This window comes from Syngnathus floridae, chromosome 11 (genome assembly GCF_059516105.1).
Source record: "Syngnathus floridae isolate MCC-2025c chromosome 11, RoL_Sflo_1.0, whole genome shotgun sequence".
Taxonomy (NCBI): domain Eukaryota; kingdom Metazoa; phylum Chordata; class Actinopteri; order Syngnathiformes; family Syngnathidae; genus Syngnathus; species Syngnathus floridae.
In genome coordinates this window covers 8,337,882-8,365,413 of record NC_142423.1, presented here as the reverse complement: position 1 = coordinate 8,365,413, position 27,532 = coordinate 8,337,882, and the positions used below count along the sequence as shown (strand labels likewise).

At 39.0% G+C, this 27,532-nt stretch overlaps 1 protein-coding gene across 7 annotated transcripts in view; it reads left to right on the top strand.

Moving 5' to 3' along the window:
- The window catches only part of LOC148390864 (receptor-type tyrosine-protein phosphatase gamma-like), a 145,545-nt gene that overhangs the window by 90,945 nt on the left and 27,068 nt on the right, over positions 1–27,532 (top strand). For all 7 annotated transcript variants that reach the window (XM_088389135.1, XM_088389132.1, XM_088389134.1 and 4 more), the window contains 3 exons: positions 16,873–17,052; positions 20,747–20,895; positions 26,093–26,188. In XM_088389135.1, coding sequence (XP_088245261.1) covers positions 16,873–17,052; positions 20,747–20,895; positions 26,093–26,188 — 425 coding nt within the window. The remainder of the gene's footprint in view (positions 1–16,872; positions 17,053–20,746; positions 20,896–26,092; positions 26,189–27,532) is intronic.

The following is a 27,532-nucleotide window of genomic DNA, read 5'->3' as shown; positions in this document are numbered from 1 at the left end:
GTGAGTGGAAAAAGAAATGCAGACAGCTGGGCTGAGCCTGAAGCTGGAAGGTAGTGAGGACAAGACAGGACCGCAGCACACAAACATGCAGAGTCGTACTTGGTTTCCCGATAATGACTCAAGACACCATCTAGTCGAGTCTTTTCAGTCCAATCGCCTCATCACGATTTATCCAAATAGTTGCAGCGTATGATGTCGCATTTGCAGGTGCTACTAAGACACTGCAATGCAATCAGATATTCAAGCCTTATATAAATAAATATAAATAAATGTTCATGGAGGGCAAAAAAAATCAAGCTATTATTAAATTTTATCACCCACCTCCGAGAATGAGGCAATGATTGCGATGAGGACTCTTATCTAATATGTCACGTTCCTGTGTGCGTTGCTTATGAACCTTGATGTAAGTAGCCTCGAAACCCACACGATGAAATTTGATTAAAAGTTATTTAAGGCATGTGTGTGTGTGCGCGGGTGTGTGCGAGTGTGGGATAGAAGCATTTTTCATAAGAGGGATGATGTCATAGCAAAAGACTCCCACAGGAACAAAGCTATGCATCATTTTTCCCTTTATCTCTGCAGTTTTTACGTCTTCCCTGTTAGTTATTTCTGCTGTCTTGCTTTATGATTTGTTTAATGTTTCACCAATGGTTTTATTTTTACCTCTGCACATTTGTTTTGTATTATTTACACAAGGGCAATGGATTGTTTGCTGTGCCCTTATACCTTATCTTATTTTCCATGCTGTGGCATTGAAAACAAAATACACAGTACTGTACAGTTATTGTTCTTTTGTCAAATAGCGGCCTCCTCTCATAGACGCTCGGCCCCACTTGAACAAAAAAAAAAAAAAGATGATGGCTTTAAAATGGAGCAGATGTTGCATCTGTAAAGCTGGCTAGTTTAACGACATGGTGCTGCTATATGCAGAGTGGAGTGCACCAGGGTAAAAGTTGCAAAGGGTACTGACAGAAACATACAACTTTTTTTTTTTTGGGCCTATGGGGGTGTTAGAGAGGAATAGGACATCATTTTATTCCATACTGAACAAACGCAACTAAACAATCTCCAGATAAATGACCTATTGCATGCCTACAATACTCTATTAATACGTATATCCATGTTGAGCTTTTTTAAAATCTATAATGCATATGGGCAAACAAAATACTCCCACCTAAGTACTAAAAATATTTCATAGACCCTGGACACAGTAGCAAAAATACAATTCTTTGGTTGCCTCAACTTTGGAATTAAACATGCTGCCTAATAACTGCCTCACATGAATATATTCCTAGTACTCTCTCTAGTTGAGTAATACCCTGCACTGTATAACTTTTTGACGTTCCCCCCAATCCAATTCCATCTCTCAGTAAGATTATTTGTGTTTCGTCATTGTTCACGAGCGGAATAAAATAAGTATTGATGAAAGCACTCATCTCACTTGTAAATGGCTGTGAGCTCAGTGGCGCTTATCTGCCGCACTCCAAGTGTCAGTATGTTTGCAAAGCATCAGTTATAGATGTTTGGATTGAAGCCATTTTGACAAGCTGTTTGGGCTGCTGAGAGTCTGTAATTGTGGGAGACGTGTGCATGCTATTTCCTTTGGCCTGGCTGTTTTATTCCACTTCACTCAGGTACCTCATGATCATTCGCAATCTTTACACTCATGACTCACATAATGAAGTGAATGTCATTTTCAATCAATGGCAGTGTTGATCCAACTTAATTAGTACTTTAGAGGATACAAAGCAAGATTAGTTTACCTGCTGCTCTTGACTGTCAGGATTTGGTTGTTTTGGTTTTTCAATGAACCTACTTATCTGTGCCAATCTATTGAATGTGTCTCCTGATTTGGATGTGTTAATGGAATTGTTGTGACTTTGAACCCAAGTGTGTCATTTATTGGGTTAAGATAGTGGACAGCATATCGTTTCAGTATTTCATCTGCATCCCCGCCAACACATTTAGTCTCCTGTGGTTTGACACCTTCTACAAAGGCAAAAGAACAAAGCCATGTCGTCATGGTGCCCGACAAAGGTATTGCCGCCTTTTGGAATTTAATCCACTGAGAGAAAAATTGCTCCCGGTAGACCCCTGTGTATTTAGTAGCACTTGACTTTAAAGCAAAACCGACCTACTGTGTGGCATTCTTTACAAGGAACCCAGGAGATGCTCCTCAGGGATAACGATATCCAGCGTCTAAATATCCTCAGAGTCCATTTTTCTTTTCTTTTTTCTCACAGCATGTCTGACAAGGAAGATAAAGTCAAACGTATATATTAATGTCATCTTCACAAAAGCGGATTTTTATGGAATCCACAAAGCAGCAAAAAAAATAAAAGGTCTGCTCTTGCTGCCCTGCAAGGTGCCAACCAGCTCATCAAGGGCAATTACAGCTCACCTACCTTGTCATTTACCCAGATGACGCAGCATCAGGAAAAATTATGAGTCCACTAGCTCCCTCAAGGACATTTCAACACGGACTATGACCGCACTACCTTAGTCACCGCTACAGAAATGTCTTAGAAAACCAGAGCATCGCTTTACCGTATATCATTTTTTTTACTATTACTGGATTATCAAAATATGAGACAATACATTTGATAATCGATTGATTGCCGATTCATCGATTCATTTTAACACCTCTATACGCCAGCACTCAATTAAAAGAAAAAGAAAAATGCTTCCTTAAGATGCTTACATTTCAGGTATGCGTAATTGATTATTTTTTAGCGCCAAGCTTTTAATACATCTTTTGAGACACATTTTTCCAGCCAATTTTAATTGAACTGAAATCAAGTCTGATGATTAATGTTTGAATTAAATTAAATTAAATAAATGTAACTGTCATATATGATCAGACAACCACCGCAATTTATCAAGAATGGAAGAAACCAATGTGAGGGATATTTTTTTAGAAGCAAGTGAAGGTTTTAATTGCCAGCAGCAGTTTGTAGAGGCAAAGCCAAAACCCCATAATCGAGCACTCGGCGGTTTATTTGAACTTGACCCAGAAACTCCAATATACAGCTTATCTCTGTCAACCAGCTCCTGATATTTCCTTCAAAGTAGCCAATGTAAAATGTACATTATTTTGCAGTTTGCCTCTACCTGTTGATGAAATGCTGCAACACAATAAGCTTGTGTACTTCCTTCACTTTTGCTGATTAGTGTTTTTTCCCCTCCAACAACCTAATTGTATCTGCACGTATTCCCAAAGAAAAATGAGAGATGCAGCAGCACTAATTGTTAAAAATGAATTTAGCGGGGGTCCGTGTTGACTCATTATTCATTGTGGTTATTGCTACCCGTTTGGCTCAGCCTACGTGTGCCGGAATGGATCCATTTGTCTCTGTCGGAGATGGGCCCTTGACAGATGTGCCAATATGCCTTCCGAAGTTCAGTGTTTGGGGGTTGGGGAGGTGGGGGGGAGCGTCTTAATTCTCCGTGATGTATCATGCTGGCAGTAAGCAATGAACAGAATTGAGTTCCAAATCATCTTACTTCCCACTGCCTCTGGCAATCTGTTTCCTTTTTCTCGATAAGGTAAATATATTAAGCTGAGTGTATCAGTGAGTTTTTATTGAAGTTGATGGCTTGTATTGTCACATTGGCATGCCCTCGTGCCTCAAGGATACATAAAGCCAGCACCCAAAGCACACTATGATTTTTTTTTTTTTTGCTCATCCCATTAAGACCTGATTGATGTGTTGGGCGCATAGGTTTGCTATGTAAACATAATTTAATTTCAGGTATCACATGGTGCCCGTTGTGCCTTGAGGACAGATATTAGGCCTCGTTGGTGGCTCAGGTTCATCTTAATAAATGTGGACAAGCTTTGCCTACTGGGATTGCAATATAGAGGAAGCGTTAGATTGCCAGTGCACTAGTTTCCTCTGTAATGTGGTTATGGTGATGAGCTGGAAAGAGCTGGCGAGCAGCTCAGCAAATTTTTAAACTCATAATCATAATAATTTAGTCTGCAAACAGTACATATCAGCCCGGAGGTGTACAGAGTTAACGACAGGGGGAAGGGCTTAGAAAGTGGCATTGTTGGAAGATGGGTCAGGCTTTGCTTGAATTCTAAAGCATAATGGATGAGATGGAGTTGACATTAAAAAAAATGGAAAAAGTGGAAAGTCTAGAGAGTTGCAGAAGTTATTGAATGTATTTAGCACCACATCACTTCCAGTTCCTGCGCATTCCCTCCTTGTTTGGTCGTTTATCCTTTGCAACTATCTGGAGTTTACTGAATTACACGGCTAAATATTGATTTCTGTCTGGATTCTAAATTATTTAGACACTTACCGTGTAAACATTGGTGTTGGCCATTGTTGTCCCTGCTTAGCTTGCAAAATGACGACACGGAAAAGTAATGGCTTCTGAGGGCGCAACTGAGTTTGGAAAGTTAGGATTAGAAGACTCGAGTGTGTTTTGTGTTTTTTACATCAAGCATTGATTTTGTGAGAATTTTTTACTGGGACATAAATTCAGACAATTGTGTAGAAAAATCCAAATATATTGTTCTCGCCACCTTATGGTCCGTTACTTGCTAATCAATAAATAAATTCTCCATAGCCACGTGAGAAAATAGTATAATTCACCAAGCCATTTATTTTTGTACTCGATGATTCTCTTCAGTGTGTTCCTTCAGTATTTTTTAATGCCTTGAAATGATTTTGTTCCCTTCTGACTTGTAATGATCTTACCTTTGAAGAATGCTGTGGAAGCTCTCCCTCCGCTTTCTTTTGCTGTAAGATGCGACTGGAAAATTGTCAGGAAAAGCTGACGAGAACATCTGATGAATCTGACTGCAAATTTTTAACCACATTGTTTATCCACTGATATAAACAATCAGAATCTCCAGCATGGTCTTGCTGTGTAATACCATAAAATGAGTAAATCGTTGGGAATATCAATAAAGCCATTTTTCTGTTCTCCTTCATAAAGCCCATATGATTCTTTTCTTGCTACACCTCTACCATTTCCCTCAGTTTGCTGCCTTGTTAACATTGCCAAGCTCATATAAACATTACACTCAGTTAACACACATTGAGGATGTGCATGCGTCTGTATGTAGGCGGCTCAGACGTGTGACCGGGGGAGTCATTGGAGGAGTTTACAATTCTATTTTTCATGGAAGTTTTATTTTGAATTTTATGCCCGCATCGTTGAGACTGGCCTACAGCAACTTTAATTATAATATGAATTTAACAGACCGACACTTACTTCTCTTTTGAATATATTTTCTCGCTGTGAGCTCACTCCTCCGCCCCTCCTTCCCCCAGTTTCCTCCTCATTTATCTTTCTTAATGCTGGCTGCATCTCAATTCCGAGCATGGGATGTGGACGCTATGGGGGTAGCGCAGACGGCAAGACACCGATTGCATTAAGACGTGATTTAAAATGGCCGCTCGCAGCGCACGGCTCAATGCTCATCTGGAGGTATAGTCGTGTTATCCCGCGGCTTTGGCCTAATTGGGGGTTTTGGGGGTACAGGCACCCGCTTCCTATATATGCACCTACAATATGACGTTTTGGCTGTTTAGCTGAACTAAGACGAGACTGAATAAATGTATGCTAGATAAACTCAAGTCATTGTGCATAAGAGCATAGAGGAAAGTATTCAGATTACAGAAGCTTCATATGGAGTTTAGCTCCCTCTTTGAATTCAATACCAAAAGATTCCTCTTCAATTCACTGCAGAGCGGAAAAAAAAAAAACTTCACCAATGCAACAAGCATCATTCAGAATGTGGCCTTAGCCACCCAGAGATGTGCGTTCATGATTGCTCGTACAAAAGGAACAATTCACATGCAGCCCTTTAAACCAATGCCCACTTAACACTTGCTTCTTCATAATACCTGGGAACTCATTTGACTTGGCCTTATATGTAGTATATATTTTATTTTCTTGTCGGAGAAAACCATCCAAACTCAACCCTTGAAATGATACCGGTTATGTATCCGATTATACTCCTCAAAGGTGGATATTGCGGCGTGTGTTTGTATTTTTTGTTAGCCTAAACTTTCCGTTTTTCGAAAGTTTCACGTTGAAGCTGGTAAAATAAAATTGCATATGACGATAATGGAGGGGAAAGTACATTTTTCAGTGGTGCGAACTGTAGCTAATGGTCTGCTTAGTGGTGACCTTCTGTGGGAGCACCATAAGCGATAACCTTGTGGCAACCTCTGTCCCCCAGATGACAGCAGAAAGCCTGTCTTTATATACCTCTCCTGCTGGTTTCTAGGATACAGTGAATTCCCTCCGTTTTGGAAATGAGGGCTCCCCCGCAGGTATCCACCAGCGCTCTCCATTCCTAGTGATCAGCTGTATGAGAAAAATGATGACACCATGAAAAGAGTCATGCACACCGAGCCAATTTGCGCTGTACATTTCTCTCTATTTAACCTGCAGTGCTTTCAATGATCAACATTACTTCTCCGACTAGTTACGTGCAGCTTTTAGATGGGCACTCTTACGGAGGGGATATGTTTTCCACTTTAAGCAATTTGGCAGGGTGGCTCAAGGAATGGCTTTCAGTTGATCAGTTACTTGAAACCGAAATAGCGAAGGTCTTACTTGGAATGAATTTTGTGACGGGCACCGGCGGAGCACAATCATGGCTTTGAAAGATTTCATTAGCTCTCTGTTAAACTTTGCCTTCTCATACATGATATGCATCGTTTCTGCTGAGGGGTGGCTCCAGTATGAATCCTGGCCGCACAGCTGTTATGATGCGTTTGTTTTAGCAATTGGTTATTTGAAAATGTTATTATAATAAATGCATGATGTGTTTGTTTTAGCAATTGGTTATTTGAAAATGTCATTATAATAAATGCAATTGTTTTCACAAATGCAACAGGCCGCCTTTAGTGAAGTCGGTTTTGTATCGTTTGATTACATTGAGTTGAGTGTAATTGAAAAATGTGGTAATAAATTTCACTGACATGTGCTAAGCCACTACGAAAATAGTCATGAGTTTGAAATGATATTTCCATGAAAGCAGGAAAAAAGGTTAAGAAAGTGACCTTGCCTGAGGATTCAAATTAATGATCAGACAAGTTACTTCTTTTGAAATGTTTTTGAGTGCCGAAATTTTATGTGTGATTTTAACTTGAAAAAAATCTTTAAGACAAATGTATTGATCAAGGCCTAAGGCCGGTTTTAGTTGGTAATGAAAAATATCCTGACTTGGATTGGAACTTGACACAAGAATAAGGAGAACACGCAAACCACATTTTGATCATTCATGTGAATTACATAACTAAAAAAAATAAAAATCAATGTTAGCTTTTCAGTGTTGTTCTCCCACAAAGCATACAATATTCATGCATCTTAGTTTTGGCCCAGTGCAATTACAGGTCAGTTTTACCCTGCTACACTTGATAATGTGATTATATAATTGAATCTTTGATTTAGCTGTGTGCTTTTGGAAAGGTTTAGCTAGATGTGTGGGGCCCACATTTAGGCACAGTGGATGCACAAAAATAATGAGCGCATTTGTCTGTGTAACACCGCAATTACCCCAACAAACTTGAAATTGCCTGGCATTCTCAACACTGATCGGAATTCATCGTGGACGCACAAAAACCTACCTCCAAAAAACAGAAAGGTCACTTCAGTGTTTTAATTCTGCCTTAAGCACTGGGAAAAAAAATCATTTAATATGCAAAAATAATTGCTTCATTTTTTGGCTGAGAAAATCCACTTACATGAAAATAAATATAAGGAAAAAAAAATCAAAAAGGTAGAAATAAAAAAAAAATCCTTTTTGCGGTACAAATCGAATTTCAGTCATTGAGCGATGTCAGGTTTTGTATTATTTCTGGTGAGCCAGAGTGCAGTTTAGCGCTGTCGGATCTGACAGAGCGAGCCGTCCACCTGCCGCCGCTACCTCTCTGATCACCTGCGTTACGCGTCAACGGCTCAACAGCAGCTGTGCTGTGAAGCAGAACAAACCGGGACATGTCGCCGGTGATGGCGCACAAAGCGTGCGCATCCGAGCTGCTTGTGTAACACCCAAATGGTTAAAGAAAGACAAAGTTCAGAAAAAGTCGAAGGGTTCCCGGGGGTATTGCATTATTCTGCTTGAGTGTTACGATATTTAAATAACAACCAACTGTCTCGTTTCATCTCACTGACGTGCAACTTTGGAGCACAAACTTTCCTCTTGAAGTTCACTTGACAAGGTTATGCACTCACGCAAAGCATTGGAGTTCGTGTTTGGTTTAGACGCATTGGCTCGTTGCCACGTTCCAGGGGAAACTGTTCACATTTTTTCACATGTAGGGAAGCGCTTCCTTGTGGGACGGCATGTATTTCTGTCCCTCTCCTTTCTTTACACAAGGTCCTGGAGATTATTTTTACAGACCAAGGGATGTTGTACTTATGTAGCGGCCAACACCCTGGAACAGGAAGCCACAGTTTCTATGAAAGTCCACGAGATGGAAGCAGATAGCGCAGAGGGAAAACAATATTTTGGCTTGGGCTCATTCTGCTGGCCAATTAGACTCGGAGGCCTGTATGATTTAGCACTTCCTCTGCTTGCTTTTATGTGTCGGGGCTGCTGTGTGGAACACAATGACCCCTGATTAAAGATTGAGCTCCCACTCGGAGACAGCCGTGGCGCCATTCTTATCAGATGCCTACTTCTCGGGACACAGCAACGCAACTTGAAATCAGCGGTTATATCCGGTGTAACGTTCGCTCAGACGGCAAAAAAATTTCGATTTTTTTTTTTTTTTTGTTGGGTGAGAAACATGGCAGTCTTACCTAAGGTGATTGGATTATACGGTTCACTTATGAATGCCAAAATGAACCTATAGATATAATGAATAGAAATTCCCCCCAAAAAATACTCAAGAATATTGCTTTCAAAGTGACCCGATGGCTAATGTGATGTGATTGGAAAGTTCACTTGGCAGTGTTCAGTGCAGTAAAGAGTTCAGCGGCTGGAAGAAAAAAAAAAAAAAAGATGCCCTTTTTGTTTTAAGTCACGTACTGAGACATTAGACAAATGGATTGTTTATCTTTTGCTCCACCCTCTCCTGAAGACATTAGCTGGAAGTGGTGGCCGGATCTTGAAAGCCTGAGTGAGTGCTATTAGGTCATAGTGTTAAATTGTGTAATGGAATCAGTCGGGGTTAAGTAACGCCTCAAAGTGATGCTTATGTAACTGGTATGTCTGAACCGAATTTGAGTACAATGTTTCATAGCGCTTTGGTTCTCTGAGGTGGTCATTGTTTTCCCCCTTTTATCCAACACTTGGAAATTAAACCGTTTTTTTGCTTTAGATCCTGCCTTCTTGCGGCTTTAATGTTGTCTGGGAATATTTGAAGATCAAATGCGTGTGTTGCGAAGCTTAACTTGTGTGCCGGAGACCAAAGATAAAGATGTTTTTGAGAACAGGTCTCTTATCTCTTTGTACTTTTGAAAGATGTTTTATTTTAGTGTTTCATGTTCACCCTCAAAGCCCACCATGTCCTCATTCTCTCGAGTAGAAATAATACATCACTTGTACCGCAAAAATGACCAGCAACAAAAGACATTTCAGCTTCATTTATTATCAAAATAGTCATTAACAAAAATTAATGACATTTTTATTCAACCAGACACTTCATGTACAGTTTGTAACTTTTGAACATCACTGGCAGTCTAAAGTAGTTTCTGTAATGTTTGATTGATTTACTGCACTGAACATCTGAAAACACTTTTAAAACTACCGTGTTTTCCGGACTATAAGGGGCACCTTCAATGAATGGCCCATTTTAAAACGTTGTCCTTATATAAGGCGCACCATTAATGCATCATGTCAGAGTTTTAATCCAAATCAAATCATTCTCCATTTTATCTTTTTTATTTCAACTTCAGACCCAACAAATTACTTTACAATCACAAAATAATGATCCATAGTCTTTTTGATTCATGATACATAGTCTTCAGCGGGCCACTTATGATTGATTTCATGACACAATGCTTCGGGCCTGTTTAAATTTAGGAATTTGGTCCATATACAAGGCGCAATGGAGTAAAAGGTGCACTGTCGGCTTTTGAGAAAATTTTAGGTTTTTAGGTGTGACTTATAGTCGGGAAAATACAGTATACAAATGTATTCAAGCAATTTTAATATACTGACAGAACAAGATTGATGAAAAATACAAAAATATTGTACAAACACCGCAACGGTGTGAACACCAAGATGATGATTATAATGTCTTCTTTGTAAATAAATAAAGAAAAATGTGTTCTAATTATGTTCCGCCCACATGAGCATATAGTACAAATGTGCAACATTTAGAGCCATCGCAACCTTTCTACATGGCTGCCAATTTTGTATTTGTTGACATTTGTTGTTATGAACGTAGCTACGGGTCGGTGCTGTCTGGCTCGCTGTGTCAAGATAGCACTCAGCTAACATTCCAAAAAGGCCAAAGATATCAGCAAAGTAAGCAGCGTGCTAAGAGTGTAGACATGTGGAACTGCGAACCTGAATCCTACGATGGAGGACTTTAGCAGTGCTAAAATCTAATCACCATCATCCATAAATGATGAAAATGGAGCTGCTGAATGTTGTACTCGTTTCATTTCTAAGTCCTTAAAGAAACCCAGAAACTGCCTTGAACTTGTATAAAAAAAAAAAAGGTGAATTGAGTTTGACAGTCCTCAATCTTGTTCAGAAAACTCAAGCGTCAAGAGATTTTGTAAATGAAATCGAAAAAATCCTTTCATGCTGCTGTTTATGCAAATTTGTTAAGCAGGGCATAAAGAGAGAAAAAAAAATCTGATTTGACCAGTTGATTTAATTAGCTGGGGTTTTTAATAATAGTCTATTATCGTTGCTTTGACAGTTTAATTCCATTGGCACTTCTAAAGTTGTTAGTCAGTACCAAGATTATTGCTGACACACTGACATAGACGCTTACCTTAAAATTTTCTGGCCACTTTTGTGGGCCCTAATGTATGTGTGCAACTGTTTCCATAAATATTCTTTTTAGAATCGGTGCACCATTTAAAAATAAGATACAAAGCCTGGAAGTAATAATTTTAAAAGCTTTATAGATTACTGTATTTGCAAATTACATCACTTGCCTTTGAAGCCCACTGACAACCACTAAGTCATTCCCGGCAGCCTGGCAAAAAATTTTGCTAAGAAGCTTTTTTGAAAGTTCTATAAGAATATTAAAACACACTTGACTAACATATTGTTGCAACTAATACCTTTTCATGCTCTAAATGTTTTCAAGATCTTAGATGTTGTAGGTCACTCATCCAGTTTCATATAATGGTGCGGTGGCATTGTCACATTTTTAACTCTGCTTTGATTTTATGACGGTGTGTCGATTTGGCAGCATGACCCTCTTTAGACTCGGTTATAGTCAATCATTGAAATTGTGTGCCCTTATTTTGCCAGGGTGATTTTCCTCACTATGATTCTTGTTCGACGCAGTGTCAGACAGCAGTAACAATGTTCAGCCACATTTGGCAGCTGCAATTCAAAGTCGAGTCCCTCCTCCTTAAGTCGCTGCTCTTTGCAGCTTTATCTCAGCGCTGCCATCTCCTGTTGACAATGTGGCCAAGTATCAATAGTTGCTCGTTATACTTGACAAAGTGGGTAGTGTTATCTGATCTTTTGCATTGTGCTGCACTGTTCTTTAAGTCAGCCATATTACTAATTGATTTTTACACAAGAATATGTGGCCATTTGTTTGCTTTAATTGCGCTTGTTAAAAACTATATCTTTTGGTTCATCTTTTCTGATCCAATACAGTTGATGAACATAAACAAAAAGTCGAGTGTATGATTCATCTATCCCACTCATGCCGTGTATATTCTGTACTGCTAAAATGGTTTTACTATAGCATGTGAACAGTACCGTATTGTTCTTGTGGTTAAGACACTTGACAAAATGTATTTTCTGTTATGTAGTCTATTTATATTCGCGATGTGGGACTGCACTGCACACTTGGTATTACATTAGAATAAAGTGAGTACTGTGCTGCTCTCCACTCTTCATTTATATTTCAGTGTCTTTGTTATATTATCTTTTTCTTAGGCTGGTTTAGTCGCCACTATTTTTGTTTGACTACAGTACAATGGCCAGATCGCATGTCTTGTTTGCGCCATAATCCCTAGTTTTGTTCATTTCCATACGGTAAGAGCCCCTAGCAATGCAAACTGCGTTAGAGCAAACCATGTGACATAATTCTCTTTTGCTCATTGGTCCACGATAGCTGCAAGATTGTATACGAGAAGGTTCAAGTGAGCATAGTACCTTGACAAATATTGTTCAAGTATTCTGTAAATATTTGGAGATGTCGGTCAGGGAAGCAGGTGGCCATGTATTGACTCAAATTTCTTGCTTAACTGGTGATGTTTACTGAGAAAATAGTCTCAAACCTAATCTTGGGCAAAATGATAACAAACTGTAAGCATTTCCGATTGTTGACAGAATGTTGTACCTAACGATGTGTTAACAATCCAAAGATGTTTTTTCAAATTGAGCAAACATCCAATTTTTCTCCATTGCCGTCTGTTGTTCCTAAAATTAGACCATCCCATAAGTCATTGAGTGAGTGAAGACAAATGCGCTTGTCATCATTGTTTGTCCAACATGGGCATTTGACACCTCTCATTGTTGCAAACTGTGCGTCCAACATCTGTTGTCGGGTCAGCGTTTTGTACCTGACAGCAGGCGTCTTGTTCAACAATGGTGTGTCATGTCAAGGAGAAAAATGTGGCCTTATTAACAGAACTGAACACTTTCATCAACTCGACTAAATGTTGACAGGGAGACATTTACTACACTGAACAAGATCACGTAAACACAGATAGTGTGACAAGTTAGGGTGTCGATGTGTCAGGCACGTATATTGAGAATCCAAATTTAATGACCCAAAATCTCAAACAGTACTTGCAGTACACCCGTTAACTGTAAATGATGAATGTGCGCTTACTTTCATTGTCTTTTTTCTACCTTTGAGGTAATTGAGCTGCTTTAACTTTGCCTCCTCATTCACCTGATGCAGCATCAGCAGCAAATAGTGGTTCAGTTTAATTAAGGACACTTCAACATGGTCACAGGCTTGAGATCGAAACTCCAGAAAACAGCCGTGATTGATTGTTACTCAAGCCCCAAGCAACTGAGATGTCCATTTTCAGTAGACAGCAAGTGGCAAAATGTCCGTCCCCTCAGATGGCTAAAAACGGGTGGAATTTGCTGCCTAACTAATATTTCACTAACATTGCTATTTTTAGACTAGTGGGGGCACATTAAATTTATTGTCAAGAAAAATTTGGAGTTGACTCCCCCGTTAAAGCTTTCATGACGATTACCGTATTTTCCACACTATAAGGCGCGCCTAAAAACCTCCAATTTTCTCAAAAGCTGACAGTGCGCCTTATAATCAGGTGTGCCTTATATATGGACCAATATTGAGCCACTACAGCAGGCGTGTCCAAAGTCCGGCCTGCGGGCCAAATGTATGTATCTTATATATGGACAAAGTTTTAAAATGGGCCATTCACTGACGGTGCGCCTAATAAGCCGGTGCGCCTTATAGTGCGGGAAATACGGTATACGTAGTTTGAGGCTCCAATAGACCAGCAACAACGGTCCAGTTCAGTTCACCACTGAAACAAACCAGAATAAAAAATAAGCACACATCTTTTGTTTTAAACTAATCCACACACACAAATGCAGTATTTGTTCCAGTGTTTTTTATTGTGTTTTTCATATATCAGATTTTTATTTGACACATTCCATATTCAATGGCTTTGTGTTGGTGTAACACAGACAACATGGATTAGTTTGCTCTCAACGCTCACGGATAAACACATTCTACTTTTGGATTCAAACCATTAAATCATAATCCGCTTTAAAAAAAAAAATGTCACCAAGAGTTACCTGTGACTGTGAGCATCTGAATAAATAACTTGATGATAGTGGTTGTTTACATATTTAATCAATATGATGTGTTCATACAAGTGTTAAATCAGACCATGTGTCATCTGATCTCCATGTTGATGTATTAGGATGCTAGCCAAGATGAGGTGTTAGGGGAAAAAAAATCAGGATGTTAAATTACATTATGTAAAAATTTTCTCATCGTAGCGTCGGAGAGTGATATGGCCACAAGGTTTATTTGTAGCCGTGCTGATGGATTGCAAAGAGATAGATGAATTGAGTGCATTGCAGCCTTCTGTTATCGGAATGTTGTGCTGCTCGCCCCTTTCGCGTCTTGAAAGCAAAATTATCTCATCCGGATCTAATGTGTGTTTGGATAGCAAATTAAAGGAATGATTACTGTTCTTTCATATTATACTTGAATCTGTGACAACAATGTTCAGAATAAAATGTTCTTTTAATTCTAATTAAGTCTATTTATTTGTGGATTTTACCGTGTATATATATATATATACATATATATATATATATTTTTTTTTAGCCTGACCTATTTGTTCTCAAATATGTCATTCTTTTTTTTATCTCTTGTAGATCTTATTTATTCTTTTTTTTGGGAGGGTTTATCACTTTCTTTTTGTTGTAATTAAGCCTATTTATTTGTTGTTTTTACCGTGTATATATTTTTTGTAGCCTGACCTATCTGTTCTCTAATATGTCTGTCAGTGCTTTATCTCTCGTAGATCAAATTTTTTTTGTTTGTTTTTTTGGAGAGTTTATCACTGTTGAATGGGAAAAAATAGACAAGTAATAGAAGAGTCTTTTTGTTCTTGCAGCTCAGAACAACACTTTGTTGGCTCAGAAAACTATGCATGTTCAAAGCGACCCGAGGCATTATAATTCAGACAGCCAAAGAGAATTTTGACTTTTGATTTGCCTTTTTTGTATGTCCTTGATACATAACTCAGATGGAAGAATGGGACAACTCAAATGTTAACTGCTTCTATAAGCAATACCGGTATATAAATGTGACGCAATCTCTTTTAAGTTCGATTGGCGTCGGTCCTTGGCCTAGAAAAATGAAGCCCAAAACGTGAAAGCTAATGTTCTGCTTTTACTTGAGAATTGCTGTGATGTCTGTGTGATATTGATTTTTTTTGTGAAAAACTTGTTAAAAATGAGGTTTTCTGCTATGTCAGAACACAAAAAGTCTTTCCTTAGAGAATTTCAATTAAAATTAACATTCAATCTGTTTTCTATAAATCCATCACGTATAAATAAATATGTTTGGTAAGCAGCTTTTTCTTACCTTTAGTATAAAATTGAAATGAGCTCTGCTGTTTTATGGGCTGCTGGAGCTTTGACTCTTGTATTGGTACAGTCATATCATTTTCTATAAATCCATGAATAACAAATGTAATCCTTGTCACTAATGCAGGCATGGTTTATTTTGTGCTGGCCTGACCAGAATTTTCCAGGTATACATAATGTTAGGCTCTTCCCATTTTTATCAGGACATCTAAACCTTTTTAATAAGATTGACATTTCAAACCTCAGAGATAAGAATTGTCGAGACTTCATCCTAATGTTTTACTACTGTCATGTAAATATATTATATTTTTGGGACTATAAGGTACACCGGATTATAAAGCACAGTCGCTTAATATTAATAGGTATATTTTGGGAAATTTCCAATTATAAAGCTTACTGGGTTATACTGAGGGAAACAAACCAGCGTAGCAAATGAGTCAAACTTTAATTTGACATCCAATCACAGCTCGTGTGTTTTTTGACCTGATACCTGGGAACTGTGATGTCTATTTCAGTCGATGGCAAGTGGCAAAATGGCCGGCCCCTGAGATGAATAAAAACACATTAGTTATGCTGCTTAACTCATATTCCACAAACACAATATTAAATAGAATGCCGTGTTCAGATTAGTGAGGCCACAGACAACACATTGTTGTAAATACATTTCGGGGGTTGAGTTCCCCTTTAAAATTCAACAATAAAAATTCAGCCTGTATTTTTTGCTTTGCCCAATGTTTTGTAGCCACACACACAACCCGTGCCCGAGACCCCTGCTTTAATTACAATAATTTCTTGTTTTCTCATTCTCCAACCCAGGATGAGGGTAATTGGAAAAGAATTAGATTGTTCCTGTTATGCGTGAGAACAACATTGGAATGGGTGGGATTGTTCTGGTTGGTTAAACAATTGATAATTCCCAAATAATCCTGGATCATGCTGTTGTTTCGGGAGACTCAAGGACAAGGTCGCTGGCTGTAAGGTGTTTATACTTAGCGAGAAGTAAATCCATTCTGGATCGAGAGGGATTCTGATGTCTTTTTCACAAGACAGCTGCAAAGTTGCCCTATATCTGTAGGGAATGGGATCATGAATATTGTGTTAACCCAGAAAAAGTTACAATCCGCGCATGCTTCCTTGTTCCCCTGATCCTTCAGCTTTTATTGTTGCATTGGCCCATTGTATCCGAGAAGAGATCAAGGGGGGACCCCTGTCGGTTTTGGATTATTTCTTTGTAAAAGTGCCACTGTAGGGGATAGAGGATTAAAAGAGCAGACAGCCGATGGGGATTCTGCAGGAAGTTAGTTTGCTGTACTCACTGAATTGTTTAAGTGGAGTCTTTTCTCTTAGTTTGCTCAATTGTCTATTCTGTGTTTGCTTGAACTAGGTGTGGTCCTGTAGGAAAATAACACAAAGACTGCTTGAGGATGATGACTTTAATACCTTTTTTTTGTCTCATTGAAGGATGATATAGTAAAAGAAATGACGTTTTCTACTTTCCGCATGCTATTTTAAGGGCATATTGAAAACCTAGCTGTCTATTTGCAGGAATATTGCTGTGTCGTTTGAAATGCAGTGTCACCCGACATCCTTCAACAAAGATAGATTGAGCCGACTATATCAGCAGTTTTCATAAGCTCTTGATGTTTGTGTTTCCGTAGGAAGCCATGGGCCACGAGGTTGGTCAACCCTATACCCTGAATGTGCTGCAAAGAACCAATCGCCCGTGGACATCGCGGATGAACATGCTCTGGTTTCTGATGAATACCAGGAGCTGGAGTTTGACAGATTTAACACCGAGTCCTCCAACCAGACCACAATGAAAAACACTGGAAAAACAGGTCAGTACCCTGGAGTAGGATTTTTAAGACTACAACAGAAATGCATCATAATAAAAGTTGGAAATAAAAGCATGTATTTCTAGGGATTGGTGTTTTGATAGATTTCACTCATCAAACTTGAGGACATTTTGGCCATAAGTGTTTTTTTTAATATCTACTTTTTTTTAATTGTTTGAACTCCTTCTTTGGAAGGTAAGTCATTTCTCACAGATAAGCCGTGAAATATGGTTTGTGGATGTACTGAAGCTCAACATCTCATTTATGTTAACCTTTAGACTAAAACTAGTAGATGAGAAATGTGTTTGGATGCTGAGAGTCAGCAGTCTATTGCAGTAGTAGTTTATTTCTCCGTTATTGTTTTGTTCGCTCCCTCACATTTGCTTTTTTTTTTTTTTGTCCAAGTTATATTATTGGAGCATGTCGACACTATCTGACTTTTTTTCCCTTTTATTTATATGATGCTTCACTGAAATACCGTGAAGAGTCGCTGCCATTTATTCCTCCATTGTGGAATGCATCCCTGAAGAGATATGAAGGGATATAAGAACCAGCACATGATGAATTGGAACTGTAAAGTTGAGTCGTTCTTTTATTTGCTCATCATAGGGAACACGAGGTTACTTACCAACAGACAAAGTGACGCCTGGTAAAAGGCAGTTCTTTGTTTACATTCAACCTTTAGCTGCAGATGCTACCGCAAGTGACAAGATGGAATAAAATTAGATGAAGGTTGCACTCTTCTTCTCTTCCTTCTCTACAACATGAATTCACCTTTGAGACCGCCAGCAGGACAGGTGGTCACTATGTGATACTTTGGTTTGAAGACTGATGGGGCGCCGCGGGAGTAACATGCATGATGTTACCGACTATTTATCAAGAATGTTATGTGCTGTTCTAATTGTTATTGTTTCTGTTTTAATATGATTTTATTTTCATGTGCAATATTTGCATACATTTTCCATCATGCAGTGGTTGTTTTTTTTTCAAAGTTCTCCATAAATAAATTTGGGGAAGCTGAAATAAGAGTGCCCCTGCTAATTGTAGCTACAACTGTACTCATTCATTACTTTAAGAAGTTTTTCATTCATGAGCAATTGCACACAATTGACTCAATTCATACATAATTAATTCTTTCATGTTACGTAGTTGATTTTAAATATACGGTGTATACATAATGTATCAAAGACTTAACATGATAAACAATGATATCAAAATATGCAAGACAAAAAAAAATCAGGAAAGAGAATAACATCCAAATGTCTGCCCTATAAACATGGCCAGACCACTTTTATGTGCTTATAAAGCCAAAATTTGAAACATTTATAAACATTCAATGAAGCGAGAAACAATCACCTCCAAATGTAATCCCTTGTTATTCTTGTAAATCCCTTTATAAACACAAGTCCAGCCTCTCACGTCGTCTTTTTACAGCCTCAATGAATCATGTACAGGAATATTTGGAAGCTTAGCCCAATACAACTTGAAGCCGTCACTGACTCACCCCCCCCAACCCAACGCAACCCCTCTGCTTCACCAAATCCGTGGGCCAGTGGTGTGAAAATCCTGACCTGAATTGATATCTTGTGCTGTTGGCAGTGTCTCTCTGAAAGTGGTGTCATCTTTTGCATTTGATCATAATGAGAGTTGTTAGCCTCCATGACAACCAAGGCCACTGGGACAGCTGAGCAATGCTTTGTGCCGCTTATTTACACAGATGGAAATAACAGCTTTTTAACACTTGCCGTGCCGGGGGGATTTTTAGACTCTTTTGCGCTGTGCCAATTCTGAAAAGGTTTTGTGACAAAATACGGTATATATAATTCTTGCGTCCCTTGGACGTGTTGTGCCACCAAGAGTATTGTGTCACAGTTATGCCATCCTCAGCCCATGACCATGTCATCGTGTCCTTTAGCAAAAAACTGACCCCCCAGTTGCTCCTGATGCATCAGTAGGTGAGGAGACGGTGCCCCTGAAGGTAGAAAAGTGCTGTACAAGTGAAAAGCCTATTTACCATGGCGACCATCTAGAAGCTTGCTCCTGCTCAAGCCTTAGAAGTTTTTAACCCCTGGAATTTTACTTAAAAAAAAAAAAAAGTGCACTCGAGGACCCGGTAAAGCGATTAAAGCATTAATTGTGATTTCATTCGAGCAGGCAGCACTTTATTACAAAGCCACTGAGCAATCTCAATAAGCGTGTGACTGCACACATGTGGCACACACAAATACTCATATTAGTTTGATTTGATGTTTTGACCTCTTGCAAAAATACTGTTGGTGGAAAAAGTAGACGATAGACTCTTTATAAAATTTCAAAAGTCAATACTGTAATCAAGAAGTCAGCCTTAAAAGTTCCCTGCCATCGATTTCCCGACGCTCCCCGTGTGCCGGCTTTGAGATCAAACTGATTGGGAGCTAGTCAAAGAGCTCCTCAACAAAAACATTTCTGAGTCAAATTTCAAACAACTTTGCACCAAATTCACAGCGGATCGCATGGCCCCAGAGACGTTTGCATTGATCAGGGATTTACTTTCACACACACTCCCTTTCGTTGGCAGACTGTGGTTCAAGGTCTTTTTGGCTTAGCTTTTAATTCCCGCTCTGCTGTTGGAGGGTTCAAATACACTCGGTAGCGCATTTCTAATGAAACTCCCAGGGCCAGCGAGCTCTGGCGCTCCTTGACTTTCCTCGTGTTGAGCACGGGATTACAGTGCTTCGACAGCAGCAGTAGAAGGGATTTATCATCTCTGTCAATATTTATGCATCTTCGCAAATGAGTTGCACAATTACACTTGCGTGATTGGCGGCCCCTCCCTTGGCAGCCTGACCTGTATGCTTTGATTCTTGGAAAATCTCCCACATCTAAAAGCCTTTTCTCTGCGAGCCGTGCCATAATCCTAAACAGCACTGGCATGTTAATGCTGGCGGCAGATTTCTTTGGCGCCTCGCGACAGGGATGCAGCTCATCCTTCATCCATCACCTGATGCTCTTCTCTGGTCTTCACTCCTATTTTCCCTGAATGTCACCGTTTTTCAAATGCCTCCCTGCTTTCCGTCACAGGGTGATCCCTTTCATTTATCATGATTTCACCTAGTCTCTGTGCACAGCGTGTTCTTCACGGCTTCTATATTGACTCGGGCTCTGCGTGCGCCTTTGTGATATGATTACAAGTGGGCCGAGAAGCTGTCTAAATCCTCCTGTAACCGGGGATCAGCCGACACAACACAAGGCCTAATCTGGCTAATGATATTAAGTGCAGACAAACTAAAGGGCTTTAGATACAGAAATGCTTTTATTGCCATTGTAATAAAACCATAGATTTTTTGGGGGGGTGTATTGTATTCCCACAAATCAGATGGCATTGCGCAATTGTCATGGTGACTCCATTCGCCTCCAGTATTGTGATTTAAAAATAGTGAATGACCAATAATAGATTTTTTTTTATCGCAGCTGAAAAAAAATTTTGAGTTCGAATGAATTTGCCTTTAAATACAGTCTTAATTTTGCTTTTTGATATTATGCTATCAAGATTTGATTTTATTATTCTGACATTCGTAAACAAAATACATTTTCCAACACAGCGCCCCATCATTTTTCTATATTCTGCAAAATGTCAAGTTTGCTTTCATAACTAATCTTTTAGCGCTTCATTTTCACTAATAGTCGTTGGATTTGTCTATGTCTTTGCTGTCCTTAGTTGCTGTTCTCCTGAAGGATGACTACTTTGTGCGAGGTGCTGGGCTACCAGGCCGCTTTAAGGCCGAGAAGATGGAGTTCCACTGGGGCCAGAGTAATGCATCAGCCGGTTCCGAGCATAGCATCAACGGCAGACGCTTTCCCGTTGAGGTAATGCATCCTGTCAACATACTACCGAGACAAATATACTGTACAACACCATGAGGAAGGGTCAAGTGTGCAAGGTGACTCAGCAAAGTACTGTTCTAATAGACATGACACACCGTAAATTCGCACACTTATATTTTTTAGCTCTTTCTGAAAGGCCCTAAAATTCTAAAAGATGCTACCATGCTCCTGTTTGAATAGGAAAGTTACCGGTGTCAAGGAAGTGTATTGAGGTGATACACCTCGACTAAGAGACGAGCGTTGTATGTCAGGAAAGAGCAAAGTATAGCCTGGGTTGTTAGTGGAACTTATAGTCATCTGTAAGCCACTATTAATCTAGGCATTTTTAAAGATATAAACAAAATAATGTGTGGGTGTTGTTTATGAACAACTTTAATTGAACATTTGGTCAATTGTTATTGATTGTTCATTAATCCTGCCATGTTGCTATTTAAGCAAGTTGAAGTGGACTAATTGGCTGCATCCATCTGCGATGCTGTTTATTGTGTCTCCACTTGGCATCAAAGAATTCTGCTGTGCCCCCAAAAATAACCAGAATTGCAAAAATAATTCTAAATGGATCACACAGATCAGTTTACTTTTATTTATTTTTTTCAGATGTAAATAATTGCTAACTTGCTACATTGGGATTTATTTACTCATCATTACATGTACCGAGTACATTACCTTTTTGGTTTTATTATCTATAGGATAAAACATCAAATGTTATCTATATCTACAAAATGTTGTTGATCCTCATTAGCTTTGTTTAGCTTTGGTGGAGCTTTTCGTTCTACCTTGATTGCCTTTCAACTGAACCACAAATTCACTATTATTATTTCATTGAATTAGTTGAGGTAGAGAGTTTTGTGCCGAAACCGAATAGGTTGAAAGGGATTGATTGCCACTCTGGAAATGTCTTTTGTGTTTTTGTTGAAGGTCACAATATATGATTACAGAAACAGAGGACAGAGGGGAAAAAAACAACTCCTACTGCAATTGAATGAACAGTAATGCAGGGCATACGTCTGAAACCATTACGGGTATTTTTTTTTGTTTTCATAAACTGCCTTTTCAATTCAAATGCATTAAACTTTTAAATATTCAGTATTTTACAATACCAAAATATTGCTTCAGTAATTGGTTATAAATAACAGGGCGTGAAAGCAGCGGTTACTGTGCGTCACTTTCCTCTGCAGCTGCATAGCTCCAGTCCTTGTGTGCGTCTTTCTTTGACGTCTGTGCACACACAGCTTTTGATCCTGAATGCCTCTATAATTAGATGAATTTTTGCATTGCCATTTTGCGTCCAGCGTGCTGAGATTGTATACAGCACAACCCTTTTGATCATGTGTCTCCAAATAAGTGGCTGCGTAGCTGTTAGGAAAAAAAAACTAAAAATGATGATAAATTAGATACTTCATTTCAAATATAGAATTTTTGGCACATGGCATCCTTGCTTGGATGAGCATTTTTGCTTGATGGGGACGGGTTTAAAAGAGTTATGCATGTTTTATGTGAAATTCATATTTTACTTTTTATCAGGTTTGTAATGCGCTGGTTCTTTAAATACCTCATTAATTTGTTAACGTGTCTATAAAACACAGTGGTTGGTTGGACATGTTATGACAGTTAAAACGAGTTGTGGATTTCTGAATAAGAACTAAAGCCATGTCAAATGCATTTGTAAATTAACATGCATAGTCGTATATTAGTTCACTGCATGGAATCGCAAATGGGAAAACTGCATTATAGACACCTGGCTTGCTCTCATCAGCCGAGCCTCATTCATATGTTACTCATGAATACCAATACATATGCAATTATTGGCCCGTACAGTGAGGACTTGTGTCAAGTTGGTTCTCGCATTATAAAATAGGTGACAAAGGCTCAATTTTAAAGTTAAAAAAGATGTTTGAACAAAAAATAAAACATTCCAAAATACCAGTCAGATAACAACTACGTCGAGTTAAATTCAATGTCATTCAGATGAACATCCGGAGAAATAAAATTCTGATATTACCTGAAGTCATAATTTTAGGAAAGGCTTAGGCAATGGTACATCACTGAAATATTTATAAAGTGGTGCTTTAAGGGTTTAATTTCTTCTGTGACCAAACTTGCACCTCAGATCATCTTACAAATGAATGGAAATACCGTTCATTCCAACTTCCTCGAAAACCCGACAAAAATAATATTTTTAATCAGGCAAATGGCACTCCATGTGCACTTTATATAACACACAGTAACAGCATAATCAGAATGTAAATAATTAAACTGCCTCTGCATGATAATTAACGACTCCTCATGCTGTGTGTGACTTGACCACCTGATATAATACAGCCATGACATTATTAATTTTTCACAGAAGCTCAAGAAAATATGATGTTATCTGTCTACATGCGTTGATGCACCGTTTGTATTTATAGACCCTTTGCTGAAAGCGTTATATAACCACGGTGGACAAGCAGTGCTATTTGTCTATGGCGCTTTGCATCGTGTGTTATCAATAATCCAATATGTCTTGCATATTCTATACTTCTAGACTAATGTAACTGTGAATGTTGAGTTTCAAGGCTGCTATCTGCACCCATCTCCAGCCCATAGTTGCTCATATTGTAAAAAGCATTCAGATGTTTTCCCCCACCTGCAACCCCCGAGCATTAAACCACATGTACAGTAAATTTATCCACTAGATTCTGCAGGAAAGACAAATTGTGTTGTGGTGCTATATGAACCCTGCTGGCTTTTATAACATGGTCATGTAGTAAAATAAACAAAGGGACTGCTTGGCTGGTGGCTCCTGAGCTTGACATACACAATACAAACACACAGGCTCTTACATGAGAGTGGAGTGGACAAATCGATAGACGAGCCACCTGATTGCTCAAACAGCACAATGAAAAATGAATCGGTTGATTTGTTTTTCCCTGTGGGCTCCATTGGGAGAGCTTTTCATATAATATAGTGTATTAATGTGTCACGCAGGTTGGAATAATTTTACATAGACTGCAAATTGCACCTCAGTAATGGACTGGCCTCCACATATATGCTGTTTCTATATCATATGTGTAATGTGAAGTGTGAATAGATTTCAAAAGTCATGCATCATAAGATGAAATGGAATTATAAAAAGTCAGTGTCTGACATATATTCATCACTGTAGCACAAGTCTGGTCGTGTCTTGTGTTTTTATGAGTTAGATATTCTGCGTTTGTGTCATGGTGCTTGTAACATAACGATAAAAAACGGTCAGCCACAGAAATAATGTGAGAAAATGAGTTGTGCTGTAACATCACTGTATTCTTTTGTTTGCAGCACAAAATGGACATTTGACAAATTGTTATTGGTTGACCATGACAATTAGAATATGTAAGAATATCTGAACTCATATTCTTACAACTCAAGCATTTTAAATTACTCATTTGTGATCTTCAATTCTCGGTGAAAATTGGAACCAAAGTATATTATTATTGCTATATTATTATATATTTCATATATAATGTTAATAAAATATTAAATATATACATGGAATTTTTTCCATGTAGTTAATTTTATGTGACAAATATAATGTTTTTCCAATCTCTTACTTCAAGCCTACTTGCGTGGGCTTGAAGTAAGAGATTCATACTGTGTTTGAGACAAAAACATTTACCAACAAACAGCTCTGGTAGCAAGAGTTACAAAGAATCCAAGACCTTGCCTCCCACACACTTATTTCTTATTGTCTACTTGGTGTGCCTCAATACCTCACCATCATGGGAAATAATGCCGAGCAAGAGAATCTTTTCATCCATTTCCACTTAAATTGGAACATATAATGTGGCTTTGCACACATTTTGAGCTGAGGAAAGGGTGCATGTGTGTGTGGGAGGGTTGGCAAAGAAAAACTCATAAAATGTGGACCTTATGTTCCATTGAGTGAAGGACAAAACTAGAGGTAAATAATTGAGCCCAAATGTTTTTTTTTTTTTTCCTTTTTGAAGAGGGGACCTGCAGTAACTTTTTTTTTTTTTTTTTTAACCTCTCATGAAGCCATATATTTGTCTCGCTGCTGAGGTGTGGTGAATGCACTGTGCCGGAATCGTGCGTCACATCTCGTACGGTGAAACGAAGCATTTATTCATGCGAGTCAAGTGGCGTGCTTTCAACAACTTTTCGGGCCTGAAGTAGGAAGGTGTTTTGTAATTGAATACCCTGTTTTACAAAGTACGCTGGTCACAAAAGACCATCTCTGTGGCTAAATGAAAACCCGAGGGGAGCGGGAGAGGCATTTAATTGTGTAATGTAGTTAATACCATGTGACAGCTCAAGAATGGCTAGTGCTCCTTCTTGCAGTGTTCCCGGACAACAAATTAGTTGCACTTCAGGCTGTAGTTAAATTTGAATTTGGTCACTTTCTTATTATTCTGTCTAATTTACACACATAGATCCAAACTATTTTATTTTTTTATTTTTTTTGCCCTCCACTTTTTGCATATTGTCAGCACCGGCCACTTTGAGCACTCTCAAAGTTTTGCTTTAAAAGCCTTGCTCTTAAATTAAATCAACATCTAGGACCTTTTTCTTATTGGCAATTAACTTGGTTCACTGACATGAAAGGCTTTTTCAAATTAAAGAGTCTCTCGACTGTGATGATGGATAGGTCCAATTACTACCTTTAGAATAATTTGCTGATTTTGAAAATCACCACGTGTCATTCTTGGAAATGAAAGCAATCAAATTCTTTTTAATAGCAAATGGAGGCTTGACAGGTGTTCTGTACTTTTTCTATGATGCTTTTCACATTTACAGCCACATTTTTTTTAAGCTTTGTTCTGGAACCAGAAACAGTGTTGCGGGTGATTTAAGGTAATTGGGAGCACTGATGAGAAGCGTTTTATTCTCTTAGATCTCCCTGCAGGAAAAGAGCACATTCCTACCGCCTTGCCTGTCTCTGTAAGCACTGTAGCCCTGAGGAACGCGACGTGGTATTTCTTAAGCATCCACCAGCGGTGGCTGAACACAAAAAAAAAGGAACGACACACATTATAGGAGATTTATGAGAGTGATAAATACACCCTCTTTTATACACCTCCCCAAAAAAGCCTTTCATCAGCTTCCCAGCAGCGCGTAGTGTGTGTGAGGAGGGATTTATGAGAGGACAGTTAGTTCTCCTTGTCCACTCCTCAAGCGATGTATGTTCTGTCTCCCACCCCAGATGCAGATCTACCTTTACAATTCCGATGACTTTGACAGCCTCGGCGCGGCCATCAAGGAGAGACGCATCATTGCCGCCATGTCGGTCTTTTTTGAGGTAAAGTATCAACAAGACGCTTGTCCTCTTGTAATAAAACAACCCTGTGCTGAGCGGAAAGTGAACAAAAAGCGGTGTCCCAATTTTGGTGGCTACATCATTCGGAGGGTGCATCTTTCTTTTCTATAACATGGTGACAAAAGGGTATGTGTGCCAAAACGTGATACATTAGGCACTCCCGTTTAACAAGGGTTGGCACAGATTTAAGAGGTGTCGCCGTAAATTGCGTTGGCCAGGTCCTCCAAAGGCACTGCAAAATGTTTGCCATATCACATTTCTCTTTGTTAAATTTATTGACGGCAACACTTTTTACTTGACGCAGCTCTCGCCGGCCTGTAGTGCTGAGTTTCCCGTCCTTTATTGAGTCACAGCAGCCATTTTATATGACAATCTTCATATAGTCATAAAATGTAAAAACTGAATTAAGAATCTAGTCTTGTTTTACTCACAAGTTTGAGCCACATTTGTTACAACCTGGTTTGGAACCACCACTACAGCCACTCAAAATGTGGCTAACTTAACCTTGACCTACCGTATTTTCCGCACTATAAGGAGCATCTAAAAACCTCAAATTTTCTCAAAAGCCAACAGTGCGCCTTATAATCAGGTGTGCCTTATATATGGACCAATATTGAGCCACCTCAGCAGGCGTGACCAAAGTCCGGCCCGCGGGTCAAATGTATATATCTTATATATGGACAAAGTTTTAAAATGGGCCATTCATTGAAGATGTGCCTTATAATCCGGTGCGCCTTATATATGGACAAAGTTTTAAAATGTGCCATTCATTGAAGGTGCGCCTTATAATCCGGTGTGCCTCATAGTGCGGAAAATCCGGTAATTTTCAGGAGTGAGTAAATTAATGCAAGGGCTCAATTAACAGGCAAAACAAAATCAATCAACTCAATAAAAATGCTGCGTCGTTTCCCCCCAAAATTGTCTCAGGTTTGTTGCTTACTTACAACAACGCTATAAATTGCTCCCTTCAGGTCTGAGCGCACCGGCACTTGATATACAACAGCGGTCCTAATTTCTACTTACTGTAAGAACACCCCAGAGATTTATGTACCTTGGAAAAGCATTCACAAGGACTGACAGCTTCAGGGTCTACAGCGGTGTTGCACACTAATTTCTATTAGCGGTATTTGTGCAATTGATGGTAGCTGATCAATGTGCACTAACGTTCCGCTTAATGGCACACAGACAAGGGTCGGTGACCTGGTGGAGGGGGAATTTGGGGGGGTGGGGGGTTACACAATGGGAACACAGGTGTTTTGAATGTGGGTCTACCATCAGACAGTGATGGACTGTGTATGGAGCAGGATCTAAATGCCTCTGTTGGTT